The sequence below is a fragment of the Helianthus annuus genome, chromosome 5 (genome assembly GCF_002127325.2).
Source record: "Helianthus annuus cultivar XRQ/B chromosome 5, HanXRQr2.0-SUNRISE, whole genome shotgun sequence".
In the NCBI taxonomy this organism is placed as follows: domain Eukaryota; kingdom Viridiplantae; phylum Streptophyta; class Magnoliopsida; order Asterales; family Asteraceae; genus Helianthus; species Helianthus annuus.
In genome coordinates, this window is record NC_035437.2 from 39,640,505 (window position 1) to 39,659,235 (window position 18,731).

General features: G+C 39.8%; 1 protein-coding gene across 1 annotated transcript; it reads right to left on the bottom strand.

Moving 5' to 3' along the window:
* Window positions 1–639: 639 nt before the first annotated feature.
* On the bottom strand, window positions 640–4,894 carry LOC110942979 (protein FAR1-RELATED SEQUENCE 5-like). Its single transcript, XM_022184739.1, has 7 exons — window positions 4,798–4,894; window positions 4,098–4,193; window positions 3,215–3,419; window positions 2,630–2,839; window positions 2,191–2,452; window positions 1,524–2,096; window positions 640–1,428 (listed from the first exon to the last, which is right to left on the bottom strand). The coding sequence occupies exons 1-7, from the start codon at window positions 4,892–4,894 to the stop codon at window positions 640–642; spliced, it is 2,232 nt and encodes a 743-aa protein (XP_022040431.1).
* Between the last annotated feature and the right edge of the window lie 13,837 nt (window positions 4,895–18,731).

Below are 18,731 nucleotides of genomic sequence, written 5' to 3' on the forward strand. Positions count from 1 at the left end.
ATGTTATGATTGATACAATATTATTAGTATAACATGATTGTGTAAGACATATTATGCTTTATGCACGTTTAAATTCTAGCATCTATATTGGATACGAATGTTTATCGGTTTTGACAGTTGTATGCATTTCACGTGTGTAATGTTTTAGCAAACAGTATCATACAGAAGAAACGTATCATACAAAACAAAAAACGTATCACAACTTTATGATAATGTTATACAGCACACGTGAAATACAACTACATAACTAAAAAAAACGAACGTATCATGGCTTGGATTATTCTGAATGATTTTTATTTGGAATATAATAGCAATATCATATGAAATGTACATATAAAATGAATGTGAACAAATCCATCAGACGTGTAATATGAGGTCAACATCGATGTTACCATAAAACAAATAATGCATACATGTAGTATAATATCACATTGAATATAACGTCAAAATATGTAACACCATGTATGCTTATGTAACATGTAACAAAATCCATAAAAAAAATGTCATCACAAACAGGATGCATGTGTAATACTAGAAAAAAAAATCCATAATCCCATGAAATTTATTCGAAGCACATGTGTAATGTAAGAGTCACATTGCTTATTATGTAAAACAAGTCTCGATATTGTATAAACCAAATCACTCTTCAAACGGCTCGGACGAACGTATGGTAGATCTTCTAGTGGATCTTCTAGTGGCCCGAGTACAAATGCGAGACGATGGTCCAACAGATGTATCACCGTTAGACAAATCAACGACACCAACGTGACATGAATCTTCTAGAACAGCAACATTACCAGCTTTAGCAGCTTTTGCAGCAGCAGGCGCGGCTTCTTTGGCAGCCCGAACTTTTTCACAATTACGTGAGTCATGATCATTAACGTATTTCTTGCATTTTCCACACAGCCTAGTAGTTTTAGCACTATTAACAACAACCTTTTCCCCGGGATCAATGAGTCGATGGTTGGTACCGCACCCTTTGTTCCGGATGCCTTGTGGCGGATTTATTGAGACTTCCATATCTTCAGGTTGTTTGAGAAGGTCACTGATCACAGCTGATGTCTTGTTACACGCCGGTTCGGTCGGGAATTCACGAAACACACGGTTCCTAATTTCTTTAATTTCACCAGACAACTCAGAAAGTTTACCAATATTACGCCTTAAACGATCAGTACACTCAATGACCAAATCAAAAATCTCATTCCGGATTACAGATTCCGCGTCTGTATCGGCAGAATACCTATTCGACATGCTAAAAACCCTCCTTGGCAATATGTCTCGTTTCCATCTACCAGGTTGATACTGAACGGGAATTTCATCAACCTGGTTGTATCTATACACGCAAAAGGCATGCCTACACAAATAGCCAAGGCGCGTATAACCCATACACGAACATGAAACCGATCTATCACGTATATCAAAACTGACCTGCATCACATGTGTATATGTTACAAATGTTAAAAAACCTAACGTTGATAATTATAATGTACATATGTAATACAACAATATAATAAGCCAATTACCTCAAATTCATTAATATCTTTGTACTGCCTGTTAGTATGAACAATGGTATAAATTTTTACCCCATCAAGTTCTGGGGTTTTTGAAGCAATATAGCAGAATGTCATGCCTCTGTATATCTCTTTTTGCACCTCCAAAAACAGCGTATGTGTATATAACTCCGAGGCATGTCTTTCGATAGGCACATTCTTCGGCATTGATGGTGCTATTGTGTTACTTTCGAACTCCAATCTGCGTTGAGTGTACCGTTGCCCATCAATTGCTGTGTCGAAATACATCAAGAATTGCACGAGCGTGTTTATTCCACTAGAATTTGTTTTAAACAAGGAATTCAAACTCTCACACCTCGAGGTGGTTTTCATTAGACAACACATGTGCACATCCCTAAAATAGCACGGAACCCATTGATCCCTAATCTCATACATCTCGTTCAGCCAATTATTTTCTTTCAAGTGTAACCCTTCCATAAGCAAATTCCATCTTTCTTCAAATTCTTCAGGTGTGATAAACAAATTCCAAACCAGCTTATGTATAGCAGCTCTCAAGTCTATATTTTCCAATACATCACCTGCAATCTGAATAAAAAAAATCACAAACATAAATGAATGACATTAAAGTATACAACTATTACACGTATGTAGATGAATGTATGTAAAAATACTATCATACCTTTGCAGGAATTTTCCTTACAATATGCCACATACACAGTCGGTGAATAGATTTATTGAATACACCAGAAACTGCTTGTTTCATCGCAGCATCCTGATCGGTCAACACCAACGTTGGTTGCTTATTGTTATGAGCTTTAAGGAATGTGGTAAGCAACCACGTGTAAGAACCAATTGTTTCATCGTATAATAGCCCAGCACCAAAGGTGACACACTTTTTATGGTGATCGACACCGGTAAACAGAACAAATATCATGTTATACCTTCAAAACAACATAAAACAATGAATTTAGTGTAATATGACAAACATAACATCAGTAATACATTCATTAATAAAATAAAATCGTTATTACAAAGATGCAATACAACAAAACAGTGTAACTGATTGTAACCACAGTGTTCGTATCATTTATGCAACATAATAAAGATAGAAAACTTACTGATTCGTATGATATGTTGCATCAAAACCTAACACATCTCCGAAGGCTTCGTAATTGCATTTGGATACGTCATCAGCCCAGAACAATGATCTTAACTCACCGTCAACCACCACACATTCAAAAAAGAAATTTGGCAGATTTATCATACGGGCTTTTAACGTATCAACAACCATTTGTGCATCCTTCTTGCCGATAAAAGACCGTAGATCTCTAGTGAAAATTTTAAATTCTACTACAGTTCCTTGTACATTATGGTGCCCACCCTTTAACGAAGCTCGAATCTTATGCGCGACATTAGGGCCAATTTTGTTCAAGCTTAGTTTGTGAATGAACCTCTGTCGTCATAACTAAGTTTCCTCCTATTTCTGGTAAAGTCTAGATTGTCCTTGTCGACCAATCCATGTTATGAGCTTCAATAAAACCATAAATGAAAAATTTTGTAGTGCCTGAGATAGCTTTAAGCTTTAGCCGCGCCCTGCAGTCAGTAACTTTGTAGCTGCTACTTCGAGATACTTTAAAAGCACTAGGGTCCATCGATTCAAGTTGTGTTTGCTTAGGTTTACTGGATCTGGTACATTGCATTACCTATGTGTAACAACAGTTCCATTTTTCTTCATGGCACCCAAACGTACAGAAAACCCAGACCTCTCAGCATAATACTTGTACATATTCTCAACGTCGCTCCATGTGTCAAAAACCATTCCGATAGTAGGTGTATATTCAGGAGACACCAAAGGTTTCCAGAACTTTGTTCCATCAGTTGTTATGTATACATGGCTGGTTATATCTCCTTCAATATGAACACGAAAATTACAGCCAAATAAAGAAAAAACATTGCACATATGCATTATAGTAATATATTTAAAAGATGGACATATACATACATATATACAACACACACACACAACATGTAAAACATACATACATACATACATACATACATACATACATACATACATACATACATACATACATACATACATACATACATACATACATACATACATACATACATGCATACATACATACATACATACATACATACATACATACATACATACATACATACATACATACATACATACATACATACATACATACATACATACATACATACATACATACATACATACATACATACATACATACATACATACATACATACATACATACATACATACATACATACATACATACATACATACATACATACATACATACATACATACATACATACATAGGGTCCCTACATACATACGTACAATAAAAAACAACATATTATATTGAAAATACAAACATGTTAACAATTAATGATATATATAGTTCACATCGTAATACAAACACGTGTACACATGTGTAATACACATTTTTTTAATAAATAAATAAATTACCTAATTGATCAACGCCATACAGACGTAATGGACGGACATTATGACTGCCATAACTTGAATTGTTAGCATCAGTTGACTCATCGATGCGTTCATGTCCGTCATCATTGTTAGAACCATTAATGCGTCAACAATAATTGCACCATTGTTTGTAGAACTGCCGGATGAAGCCATACCTGAACGATTTAACAACAATATCGATTAAACAACAATCAAACATGTCCGAATTCCGATTATGAACAATATGTGATAAAATAAACATGAAATCCGATTACCTACGCTTGTTAAACACGAATTTGGATGCGAAACAGCTTTAATTCAGTATGAGATCCGTTATATGTATGAGTAATTGATACAATTATGGAATTGATTGATGTAAGATTCGATAATTGTTGAACACGAAACCTCCAGAAAAGAAAATCGAGACTGTGTGTGTGGGTTATGAATTGGGCGAACAGAAAGCGTGTAAATATGTTTGTTGACGAAAATACCCCTATGTTTAATAGTTTTTTGGTTTTCTCATTTATATCTAGTTTTCTCATGATCCTATCCCTATATATATATACCTATATAGGGAGCCGCTAAAATGAAAACCATCCCCAGTTGTAAGAACCATGAGAACCAGTCTCCACCAATCAGATTTTGCCAACAATAAGGGTATATTGGTCATTTACCCCAAAGGTCATATCCTTCCTCTCTCCTCTCTTTTTTCAATTTATAAGATGCAGATCATTTTTAAAATATCATCTCTCTCTCTCTTGAAAAATCCAAACCCCACACCCCTGTTTCTCTCTCTTTCAACCACCATTACCGCCGCCATCGCCATCGCCGGCGTCGGTTCGTCGCCGGCCGTCCCCAACGGTTCTACTGCCGCCATCGCCGGCGTCGGTTCGTCCCCACACCTCTCTCTCTCTCTCTCATCGAGTTTCTCTCTCCCATCGAGTTTCTCTCTCCCCGTCCCTTCTCTGTCTGGTCGCTACACGGCGCCTCTCACCACCACCGGATGGTGGTGGTCGTTCCTATAGCCGACGAAGGGTAGGTGTGTGGTGTGTGTGAGTGGTGTTTGGCATTTTAAAAGGCAGTGGTGGGTACAAACCCCACCTGCAACTCCAACTATCACAAAACCCAACCACTGTTCACGAAGATGGGGGACTGAAACGAGATGGGGGAACAATTCCAAGGTCCGATTTGGGGGTAGTGAGCTTCGATTTGTTGTTGTGGTGGTGGTGGCGGTTCGATGACTGGGTGGTGGTCATTGGTGGTTGGTCGGCGGCGGTGGTTCTACGGTTACGGTGGTGGTTGGTCGGCGGCGGTGGTTCTAACAGTGGGTTAGTGGCTGGTGATTCTTCTGGTGATTCTTGGCCTATGTTCTTTTGATGTGTTCTTGATACGTGTTCTTGAATGATGATGATGATGATACCGATGGTATTTTTGGTATGTGTTCTTGATTTTTCTGGGTTTACTTGATTTTTCTTGTGATTCTTTGGCCTGTGTTTTTGATATGTGTTTCTTGAATGATGATGATGATACCGATGGTATTTTGGTATGTTGGTATTTTGATATCTGTTTTGATTTGTTTGGATTTGGTATGTTGGGGATTTTGATCTGTGGGTTTTGATATGGTCAGTTTTTGGGTGGCGATGATGAAAAAAAAACGTAGATTTAGATGACGATGACGCGACAAGGACGGCGAAGGGTAGGTTTTTTGAACCTGCAACCCCACTTTGCAGCCTTCTGATTATCGGAAAATCTGAGCCAAACCCCGTTTTTTTTTTTCGAGATGCACTTTGTTTTGATGGTGTTGTTTTTTTATTTTCCCCCCTAGTCGATGATGATAACGATATATCTGAGACACCTCTCGAGTTTGCGATTTCTGAGTGCATTCATTTTTGTGTAAAAACGTTTTTGTAAAAAAAACGATAAACCGTAAACCTTTTTTTACATAAACCGTAAACTTTTTTAACGTAAATCGTAAACTTTTTATTGTAAAAACGTAAAAAGTTTTACGTAAAACGTAAAACGTAAAAAGTTTTACGTAAGACTTTTTACGTAAAACGTTAAACGTAAAAAGTTTTACGTAAAACGTCTTACGTTTTACGTAAAACGTAAGACGTTTTACGTAAAACGTAAGACGTTTTACGTAAAACGTAAGACGTTTTACGTAAAACGTAAGACGTTTTACGTAAAACGTAAGACGTTTTACGTAAAACGTAAGACGTTTTACGTTTAAATTTTACGTAAAATGTAAAAATTTTACGTATAAAACGTAAAACGTAAAAAGTTTTACGTAAAACGTAAAAATTTTAACGTAAAATATAAATTTTTTTACGTAAAATGTAAAAAGTTAAACATAAAACTTAAAACGTAAAAAGTATTAAAAGTATAACGTAAAACGTATAAAGTTTAAAAAACGTCAAAAAAACGGCGCGTTAAAACGACGTGTAAAAAACGTGCAAAAAAATGGCATGTAAAAAACGACGCGTTAAAAAAACGTGTAAAAACGACGCTTTGAAAAAACGGCGCGTAAAAAAGTCACGTTCAAGAACGACCCCGTTAAAAAACGATGCGTGCAAAAACGACCCGTTAAAAAATGGTGCGTGAAAAAGCCGGGCGAAAAAACGGAAAACGTAATTTTTTTAACGTAAAACGGAAAACGTAAATTTTTTAACGGAAAACGTAAAGTTTTTTTACGTAATTGACGGCGCGTAACTCAAAACGTAAAGTTTTTAACGTAAACGATGGCGCGTTTAAAAGAACGACGCCTGAAAAAGCCGGGCGTAAAAAAAGGCTTTTCAAAACGTTTTTTTAAATAAATCTTAAAAAAAATTATAATAAAAATTTGATTTCAAAATATTGTTTAACAAAAAAGCTGTTTATAAATAAAAAATATTTAAGTCAAAAAAGTAATTATTGAATATGACAAAAAAAAGTAATTTAAAATTAATATATATAAAAAGACAAAAAAGACAATTTTACTTATATACCCTTTAAGAATAAAATATTAAAAATATAATAAGAAAAAAAGTTTTTAATATTAATTTTAACTACTTTTAATCTCATCCATCCATCATCTTGAGCTAATGGCCAGAAAGTGGTTCTCGTGGTTTTTACAACTGGAGGTAGTTTTCATTTTAGCGGTCCCCATATATATATATATATATATACATATATATATATATATATATATATATATATATATATATATATATATATATATATATATATATATATATATAGGGGACCGCTAAAATGAGAATCACCTCGAGTTGTAAGAACCGTGAGAACTACACTGTACAGGGCGAGGTGGACCAAACTTTTTTTTCATAAACGTAGATGCGTGTATTATAAACACATTTGTAAAAAAAATTCAAAAAAAAAATGTCGTGTGCGTAGTTTTGATCACCACAAGTTTGTGTTTACGGGTACCGTAAATCTTACCGGAAAATTCACGGTACCCGTAAACACAAACTTGTGGTGCTCAAAACTACACACACGACATTTTTTTTTTGAATTTTTTTACAAATGTGTTTATAATACACGCATCTACATTTATGAAAAAAAAAATTTTGGTCCAACTCGCCCCGGATCAAGTAGTTCTCATGGTTCTTGCAACTGGAGCTGGTTTTTATTTTAGCGCAATTCTATATATATATATATATATATATATATATATATATATATATATAGGGTAAGGATAGTGTAAAAAGGGCCTAAAGTGTGAGAAGTTTATTATAACACTATATATAATACTATATAACACCATATAAACACCGTATAACAATATGTAACACCATATAACACCATATAACACTATGTAACACTTATATAGGGGGCCGCTAAAATGAAAACCACCCCCAGTTGTAAGAACCAAGAGAACTACTTTTCAACCATTAGATCTTCAAAATGGATGGATGACATTAAAAGTAATTAAAAATAATATTAAATACTTTTTATCTTATTATGTGTTTAATATTTTAATTCAAAAGGATAGTTTAGTAAAATTACTCTTTTTTATCTTTTTGTCTTTATTGTTTTTTATTACTTTTTTGTATTATTATATTACTTTTTATTTTTTAAACATATTTTTTTTACTAAAAGTATTTTTGAATTCAGATATTTTTAACTGATTTTTTAAACTTTTTACGTTTTACGTTAAAATTTTTATGTTTTACATTAAACTTTTTACGTTTTACGTTTTATGTTAAACATTTTACGTTTTACGTTAAACTTTTTACGTTTTACGTTAAACTTTTTTCGTTTTACGTTAAAAAATTTACATTTTACGTTAAAAAGTTTACGGTTTTAACATTTACGTTAAAAACTTTACGTCTTACGTTAAAAAATTTACGTTTTACATTAAAAAGTTTACGGTTTTAACTTTTTTTTTCAAAAACTTTTTTACACAAAACGAACGCACCCAGAAATCGCAACTCGGTAGGTGTCTCAGATAGATTGTTATCATCATCGACCGGGGAAAGAATATAAAAAATCAACAACATAAATCAAAACAATGTTTGGATTCATGAAAAAAACGGGGTTTGGCTCAGATTTTTTCCGATAATCAGAGGCTGCAACGTCGGGTTGCAGGTTCAAAACTCAACCATCCACCAACCGTGCCGCGCCATCGTCATCAAAATATACGTTTTTTTTGCATCATTACCGCCCAAATCCAAACGGGTCAAAACCCACATAGTTCACTGTTCAAAATCTATCAAAAAGCTCCAGATTCAAAACATTCAAAAAGCACCAGATTCAACAGATTCAAACATTCAAAAGCACCATATTCAAACATTCAAAAGCACCGAGATTCAAAACATTCAAAAAAGCACCAGCAAAAACCACCAACAAACATTCAAAAAGCATCAGCAAAAACATCAAGATTCAAATATTCAAAATCACCAGCAAAACCAACAAAAACCCTTACCATATCCAAACATTCAAAAGCACCAAGATTCAAAACATTCAAAAAAGCACCAGCAAAAAGCACCAGCAAACATTCAAAAGCACCAGCAAAAACATCCAGATTCAAACATTCAAAATCACCAGCAAACACCGTCCCAAGGGTACCGCCCACCCACCCCTGTGCGGCGGCGGCATCGACCGGAGACGGCGGCGGCGTCCACATAAGTGAAACCCTCCCCCTTTTCTGCTCTGATCTCCACATAAGTGAAACCGCCTCCAACACCAGCACCGCCGACCAACCACCTCCCACCATCGTCTTCCGCCGCTGACCAACCACATCCTCACCACCGATCACACATCTTTTGGGTTCCTTGGAGGAGATGAGAGATGGGTTGCAGATCTGAGGGTCGCTGGAGATGGGTTGCAGGTCTGAGGGTCGTCGGAGAAACGAGGGGGCGCCGGAGAAACGAGGGGTCCGCTGGAGTGGGTGCGGTGTTTGGGGGTCGCCGGTGTGGGGATGAAGATTTGGTGATCTTTAGAGATGAGACACATGAGAGACTTATGAGAGGTGAGAGATGAGAGAGATTTATAAGAGATGAGAGAGATTTTGAAAACGTCGGGTAATTTAATGAAGAGAGAGAGATAGATTGGACATTTGAATGAAAAGACCAAATGACCCCTTATTCTGATTGGTTGAGAGTGGTTCTCACGGTTCTTACAACTGGTGATGTGTTGGACCCAGTATGGCCTTAATAACTTCTTTTTACGTAATATGGCAAGTGATTTCAGTATATGTGAAAAAGATGTGCGGAAATGGAAATCAGACTTTCAAGAAACAAGACCTACAGAATTATCAAGTTTATATCACTTTGAAACAAATTAGTTTAACAAGGTGATTGTAAGATTATTATCTAATACAAATGAATCTTGATTTCTGTGGGTGAGAAGAGCAGTTGGAGTTTGAGTGTTTGTATGTGAATGCTAAGCTTCAAACTCAATTATCTTCTGCCTCTCGAGCCTTCTATTTATAGACGGTTGTGGACATGAATAAACAATTGTTTATTCATGCAATAAGTCCTGCATAAAGTAGCAATTTGACATATTCATTGAATCCATCGTTCAAGTTGCATTTGTAATCATGAAAACCAATAATGTCATGATTCGGTCATGGGTGGCAGGATAGAGTTGTGATTTTAGACAAGTGGGTCTGTCATCAGAATTTCTGATAAGCCACTTCATCAGAAATTCTGGTGAACAAATCATCAGAAAGTTTGATGATCAGAATTCGTCAGAAACTGATGATATTTCATCAGAAATATCATCAGATCCATCAGAAACGACCTTCTCTGATAATCCAAATCAACTCTTTATCAACTTGAGATTCTTTGTAGTAGATACTTTGCTTTTCAGTTGTCCCAACTGTTTTTCTTCATCTTGCTGTGTTCTTCAAGACTGTTATCTTCTTCAGAGATCCAGTTGATTGAGATTTTCTTCAATACTTACAAATAAAGTTTCCTAACATGATGGTTTCTATTTTAGCGGCTCTGTATATATATATATATATATATATAGAGAGAGAGAGAGAGGAACAGGATCGGGAGAGAACGCCTCAAAGTGTGAGAACGGTGAGAACGATTCTCAGCCACAAGATCTTAGTGGTTTGTGACTGAGATTGATGCGGTAGCATTTTTGTAAATAATAGGAGCTTTGGAACTACCAGGAGGGGTAAAATAGGAAGATCCAAACAAAGGTGCACATGCTAATCACATGCCATTTTCCCCCATCATATTTAAATGACAATAACTTTTTTATACGTGATTATTTTTCGAAAAAAATTACACCATAAAACTGAGCGTTTTTTTATCTTTCCAACGAGCATACTATTGATATACTTTTTGAAAAAAAAATTAACTGGGTTTTATGGAGTTTTTCTGAACTGGGTGTTTTATGGCGTTTTAGACTATGTATTTTTATTGTGTTTTTCTGAACTAGGTGTTTTTATGGCGTTTTAAATAGGCATTTTCATGACGTTTTTCTGAACTGAGTGTTTTATGGTGTTTTAAACTGAGTTTTTTTCATGGCGTTTTTCTGAACTAGGTGTTTTATGATGTTTTTAACTGGGTATTTTCATGGCATTTTTCTGAATTGGGTGTTTTATGGTGTTTTATTTGAATACCCAGTTCATGTTCATGTGAGTGGGGTTTTTTGACAATATTACCCATTAGTGTAATTTAGCATCAATGCCACATGTCACCACCAAAATTGTTCTCACCGTTCTCACGCTTTTCACAGTTCTCTCTAAATCCTGACCCTATATATATATATATATGTATCTTGAAAAATTGGTCAAACTTCCTAACATTATAAAATAATTAGTATAGCAAAGACGTTATATAACAATACAAATAATATTATACCTTTAATAAATGTAAACTCTAAATGTAATAATACTATAATCCTATCACACGGTTGAATATATGTATTGTTGTTACATTCTTAAACCGTGTGATAATGATTATACATAATTTTATGATTTCCTTTTTTTTACATTTAACTCGTGTAATACACGGTTTTATAACATTTATTAACTAAAATAATAATTATTCTATTATATTTTTTATATTTAACCCTTGATACACGAGCTTATATACTAGTGTCAGATCAAATAAGTTATGTGTTTGTTTCATATATGAAAGCAAAATAAAAAACATAAACTAAAAGCCTGTTGTGCTAAATGATACCTTATTCTATTGTTCTTATTGAATACATATCTTGGCCTCTACTATATCAGTCACATCATATTTTTATTCTTACTTAAACCAGGTGTATTTAACATATGGGTTTTGAAGAAACACGGAACTAATTTAGAGTTAATTAGTTTGGTTTATGTTCCTTTCATAGTGGTTAATCTTCTAAACTTTCCTGAGCTCCTTAATGATCCGATAATCCTGCAAAACAGAACACCGTTAGCTCGTTAAGAAGGGAATATGGGGGTTTCCCTCTTAACCAGACTCCGGCGTGAGAATAAATATCTGCTTTGAGGAAATAAGTGTGTGGTGAGAGTGAGAGTGAAGAGAACAGAATGAATTAACCTGTGAATGAAGGTCCCTATTTATAGCCAGAGAGGTGAAGGGGAGATGGGCTGATGGGCCTTGGGCCGAAAGGCGACAACCTACAGGATACGCTCTTTGTCTCACTAGTGTCGACCGTTAGTGCCTTCTAGAAGATCTCCGGTGCTGGCGCATCATGATTGGAGCCACGTGTCCCTGTTGTCGGCCTTGTTGTCCCTCTGCCATCAGCAGGTAAGTGGAGATCGTGGGGCAGGTGTCACCGCCCCCTGATTGGTTCCGCATAGGCGTCCTTGTGTACTTATTGTCTCATGCACGTCAGACGATCGTGGAGCACGATAGAGCACAACCTGGTGGACGCTGATTGACTCTTTTCTTCTTCCACTTGTACCTTGTGTACCTTCTGAAGTGGCCCTGCGCCCTTGCCCTGCGCGACCCTTGCTGAGCACGTAACTACCCCGCGTAGGGTTATAGGTGGCTGAAGGCTCTTATTCAGAACACTAAGTATAAAACTGATGTTCTTTCTTGTCTGAACCTCACGCGAGGTCAGTCTTTGTTGAAGTAAACCGCATGAGACTAAGATTGATCAGCTTGCTGAATAAGGAGTATGGTCCCACGTACGACCTGAAAGAAGGTCTGCACGGCTTTTTTGGGACCATACCCCTTCAAGTCCCCCCAGTCCAGTGTTGCACCATGCGCGAAGCAATTGGTTGGAGCTCTGGATTTAGAAAAAAGAAAGTACTAGTGAAAAATGCTTGTTTGATCTTGGTAGGCTGCGCGCGTGTAAGTGTTTGTCAGTTACTACGGCGCGACTACCAGACTTGGCTGTTGATGATTCTCTGCTTTTAAGTGTAAACACGCAGGTTCATTGGATAATTATGAATATTGCGCGGTCTGAGTAACTTCTGCATGAAGTTTGTAGTAATTTTGGGCGGGAAAAGCCTCGAATTTTGAATTCTGACAGGTTGGTGCAAATGTCGTTGAAGGCGACGTTTGAGTTGACTGCTGACACGGTTATGATGACGCTGTTTCTGACGGTTCGGCTTTCCGTCAGGCGAGTGAGGCCCACGCGCGCGTGGTAATTGTCACTCCGGGAATCTCGCCTTATGTGGCGGCTCCTGATAGGCTACGCGCGCGGTGAATCCGGCACGTTTACCAATCGCATTAAATGTGATTGGTATATATAGTCGATGGGGGGAGAGAGGAAATCACAACCTTTGCTTCTGTTGCTTTATTTTCTCTCCATATCCTCTTTGAATCTTCAAATCTTCAAGTGTTCAGTAGCAGATCTTCAAGTTTTTTCAGAAGTTCAAAGGTCTTCAAGCTTTCCAGAAAATATTCAAAGCTTCTACTTGAATATCCATGGCTGAAGAAAATCCCCAAGAAGAAAACCCTAGTGACGAAGGTCCCCTTCGTGTCCTCAAATGGGACCTGGGGCTGTTTGAGCAAATTACGAGAGGCTTACGATTCCCACCGGAGTGGGATGCACGATATCCAGGTCAAAACCAGACAACCGCCGATGCACCACCGGGGTATATTACCCTTTTTGAAGATTTCTTCATACAGGGCAACTTCCGGTTGCCGGCGACGGAGTTCCTGTCCCATATACTTCAGTACTATGGGTTTCATATCTCACAGATGAGTCTGCCCGGAATGGTGAGGGTGAGACACTTTGAATTTCTCTACCGATCCCATGATATAGAGCCCACAGTGGATAAATTCAGGGTATTTTATCAGCTGATTAGAAACATGGGATTCTACTCCTTTGGTAACCGGGGGGCTGCCAAGAAGATCCTTCTAAATCCTCCGAAGAGTTTCCATGACTGGAAACAAAAATTCTTCTTCATCCGGGAGGAAGTTATCCCAATTGCCATAATCTTCCGTGCACCGGATGTGATCAAGAAGGAGGAGCTAGCGATTCCTAAGAAAGAAGAATGGTACGTGAAGCTCACTACCGCACCTAACCGGGTTTTTGGTGAGAACGTTCTGGTTGCGGCGCAGATGAGTGACCACTGGCCGGAAGATAGCACTGATGTGCCCGTATTGAAGTTTCAAGATAGAGGTTCGTTACTTCTTTGATTTACTTCCTCTTTTTATAATTTAGTCACGCTTAATTGCCGATTTTGAATGCAGAAGCGCGCCTTTATCAAGCTGCTTTCCCCACCTTTGGTGGGGCCATGAGTATGCGTCCGCTGGAACCAGGCGAGCAATACTGGTATGAACGGATCAAGGGACACTTCTTGTATCCTCCTGCTGGATCTTTTGCCAACCCTCCCACTGCAACCGAAGGTGCGCATCTACCTAACCACAGGCCCTTGCGAGCTGTGACTTCTGCTGGGAAAGAGATTCTTTATCTTTCCAGCGAGGAGTCTATAGGGTCTTCAAATGGGGAGCTAAGTTCCTAGTCTAACATCTTTGCAGGTGTGCTGCGCGACCTTGGGATTGATCCGGAGGAGAAGAAAAAGAAACCACTCAAGAAGAAGAAGAAAGTTATTACTATTGATGCTGAGGTGACTAGCAAGAAAGGTGAGAGTAGCCACGCGACTGCCGGTGCTTCTGATAAAGGTACTCTACGATTTCGTCAGAGTAACTTGGGGGATTATGTTATCACCAGTGACTCACTTGAGGGTTTGTCGTGTATAGGCGAAAAGAAGACTGGCGCCGCTGGCTCAAAGAGCTAGGGGAGCACGGGTTCACGGAACCCAGATGCTGGCGTTACCCCTTCTTCCATCGCGATAGGTGAAGATGAAGAGGAAGAACCTGCTGTCAAGTTGATAAGCAGGAAGAGGAGCAGAGAAGAGACCACTGCTGATGCGTCGGTGGCGCAGAAGACTAGGGAAGCCCAGTGATAGGCAAACAGAGCAGTCTGTGCTCTCTCTATAAATTCTCTCCAGGTTAGTTTTGTGCATTCGTGTTCTTCTTTAATGAAATCTCTTTATAACATTTGGTTTCTGCAGAAGCCAAGAAGAAAACCCCTGAAAAGAAGGGTGTTGAGTTTAAGGACCCCCAAGAACCGGCGCAGAAGAGAACCCGGGTTGTGATCAAGCCCTTTAAGTCTGCTGGGTTGGAGGTTGAGAAGGAGAAGAAGAAGACTGCTGAGGAGCCTGTTAAGGAGAAAGAGAAGGAGAAAGAGAAAGAGAAAGAGAAAGTTGTGGAAAAACCTGAGGGCGATAAATCCAAGGAGACCGGGGCCGCTGCTACTACTGCCTATGAAAAGGCGCAGGGTCCGGAGGTCGTACATATTACGGGGCTTGACCAGCCCCTTCATGAGAAAAGGAAGGAACCTGCTCCAGGTAAGGGGCCCGAGGTTGTGAAGCCAACCAAGCCTGCGCAGGCTGATGCCCCCATTCAGACTCTTAAAGTAACTTCTACTACTGGGGGATCAGCTTCTGCTGTGCATAAAGAAAAATCCGCTACTGCAGGTGGTGCGAGCTCTGGTGGCGCTGGAGGGTCCATACCGTAGTCTCCCATCGGTCCTAATGATATTGTGTGCGACATCTATTATAAAACTTACACCGAGGAGGCTCGCGGTGATGCTCCCCACTGAGCTCCATGGGGTTTAAAGCAGAAGGATACCTTTATGGAGTTCGCTCCTTGCCGTGATTGGTTCTTGAATTCCTTCCCTACAGGGGAAGTTAACCGGCAAAGGGCGCGAACTCATAATGGCTTGTACCATGCTTATGTGGTTGGAGAAGCCAACACCCGCGCCGCTAACAATCAAATCGTGCGCGAGTGGCGTACGATGGTTAAGGAACGCGCTGAATGGGAAAAATACCGTGAGCGACTGGTGAGGCAAGTTAAGGACTATGAGAATGCTAAGGCTGCATTTGCCGAAGAGAAGACTAAGTTTGAGTCTGATAAGAAATCAGAGGAGTAGGGCCGCGAGGGCCTTAGGAGCAAGCTACGCACTGCGGAAGAGTTCTTGTCGAAAGAGCGTGCTTAGTGGAAGGAAGTATGTAAGAAAGACAACCAACACATGTATGGCGCTCGCAATAAGATTACCGATCTTGAGGCCCAGATCACTACTTTAACAAAGAAGGTCGAGTATGTTGAAGCGGACAAGGAGCGCGTTGAGGTTCAACCCCTTTAGCTCTTCCTTCTTTACTTTTATTTGTCAAAATTTTACTAAGTCATTATTCGATCTCTTGTAGGCTGAATTGAAAGCGCAAGTGGCTGGAAAGGACAGGGACTTGCATGCCAAAGACGTGGAAATTGCCGAGTTGAAACGTCGACTACAAGAGCAGACTGACAAGAGTGAATCCTTGGAAATTGACCTTAAAGTTGAGAGAGTGAAAGCCGCTACTGCTGAGGAAGCCAAACAGAAGGCCGAAGAGGCGCAAGACATCAGCACCTCTTCTCTCAACGTAGCACAGAACAATTACTCTGAAGCTCAAGGCATCGTTGATACGCTGGTCTCTGAGGCGAAATGGATGCGCCGTAGAGGTGTGGTACTGGTAAGGCTCTCCTCTTTTTAGCTTAGGCTTTCTTTTTGTTATCTTATTTCTTATCCATTGCCCTTGTTGTAGATGGCTAACTCTATCCTGAATGCTTCTGAGCTGGATGCGGCTGTTGCTACTCTTATAGATGCCTCGCGCGCGGTTGGTCATTGTGGAGGTTATCTGGACTGTGCGCAACATGTTGAAAGGCATTAGGACAGGAGTTTGATGTCAGTCATTGCTCAGTGACCGATCAGGCTGATGCTGCATTAGCCCGCGCTGAAAAGGTCTATGACCATTTATCACTGCCTGTGATGGATTTGGTCGCAGAGGCGCTGAAGCATGATGACTGGTGCCAATGGTTAAAGCAGATTCTCGACCCTTCAGAGACTGTGGAGCTATCTGATGAAGAACCAGCTGGTGGTGATGGTGATGGTGATGGCGGTGGTCATGACGATGATGATGGTGGTGACGGTTATGAATAGATAGTGTTGATAGGCTTTGTGCCTTGTAATTTTCTTTTTGGACGTTAAATGTAACTCACCGCGCGATTGCGCTTGTTTGAATCGAACTGATGATGTTTTGCTACTTTTTATGTAACTAATGCGTGGATTTGGGCGCTTGCCTTTATCTCTTGCGCTATATGTTGGTCCATTGACCATGTGTGTCTCAAGGCGTCTAACCTTCTTCTGGCTTCCTTCATCGTTCCTCTGAATCTGGCGCGTCTCCTTGCGCACATTTTTGACCAGATGGCTTAACTTTCCGCTCTTGAGCGCTTTTTCAATTTCTTGCCTTAAACTGATACAGTCATCCGTCAGGTGGCTGTATCTTTGTGAAAATCGCAATACAGATTCGGGTCTTGGCCCTTCTTGTTCGTCATAGGCTTTGATGCCTTGAAGTCATGGTTCTCCGTCATGAGCACCTCTTTTGGTGTCTTAATGAGCGGAGTCCAGCGCTTTTCTCGATTCTCGTTCCTGACTGCTTTCCGATAACCAATGCGATCGATCGTTTCTCGCGCGTCCTCTCTGAAGCGAGGTCTTTCATCATAACTGCTGGACTGGTTTGCTTTCCATCCAGAGTTTTTCTTTTTGTTTCGCCTATTGTTATCGCGCGAGCTTCCCTTAGAAAAACGATCTTCAGTGTAAGAGTTCTTGGTACCGGCCAATGACTCTTCAGTTTGCGCAACTATCTTCGCTGCTTCCATGAGTTTATCCCACTCCTTGGGCATACCGTCTTTGCCTGTCATTGTCCTGATGAGGCTATCACACCGAATGGCTTTCTTGAAGTGCGCGCGCATCAATTGTTCATTAACACCACCAATTTCTAAACACTCCTTGTTGAAGCGAGTGATGAAATCTTCTAGCCCCTCGTTGTCTCTACGCTAGATGTCTGTTACCTCGGCTGTCTCGCGCTGTTAACGTCTTTGCTGGCTGAAATGATTTACGAATTGGGTTCTGAAGTCAACCCACGACGTGATCTTTCCTGGTGGAAGGCTATCGAAACAGGCGCGAGCAGCCCCTGTGAAAGTCTGGATAAACAGATGGCACCACATCGGCATGTTCCATCCTCCCATACAACCAACGCTTGTGAATACTCGGACATGATCATCAGGATCAGTTAAACCATTGAACTTTCCCACTGTTGGTGGCAATTTTTCTTTTGATAGCGGGGCTAGAGCAATCTTTGTAATGAACTTCGAATGTTCTGCAGCTTAAGCTGGTCTATAGGCGAGGCGGAAGTCTCGCTCCGCTTCTTCGCTGTACGCGATGTACTGCCTTGGCTTGTAGTATTCATGATCTTCTGCAAACGGTTGAAGACTGAGGATCCTTCGTCATCTTGCCAAGTCGGATTGTTTGGGTCTGTGTCATCCCATTCGTTGTTCATGTTGCACGACCCGAGCCGGCTATGAACTGGACCCCTTTGAATGTTTGACGGATGGTCATAATAACTGCCTGTCTCCCTATGTGTGTTGCGCATGTCATGCACGCTTGGCCTTCTCATGGGAGGAGGTATGTTGGTTCTTCCTTGGATATTCTGCTACGGGGTGTCTAGCGCGCCCCCAGACGTGGACCCGGGGGTGTAACCAAGGATGGTTCAGCTTGCAGAATTGCTTGTTGTGCGCTCAAAGACTGATACGCAGCATTGATGGTAGCAATTTGTTTGGCGTACCAAGAGGCTAGAGTTTCGCCTTCTGGTAGCCCTATTAGCGCCGAAATATTCGGATTTGGAGCTGGGTTTGAAGGGCCAGCAACATTACTTCCTGGGGTTCCCGCTGGAGTGATGCGAGTGATGCTCGCGCGGGGTCCCC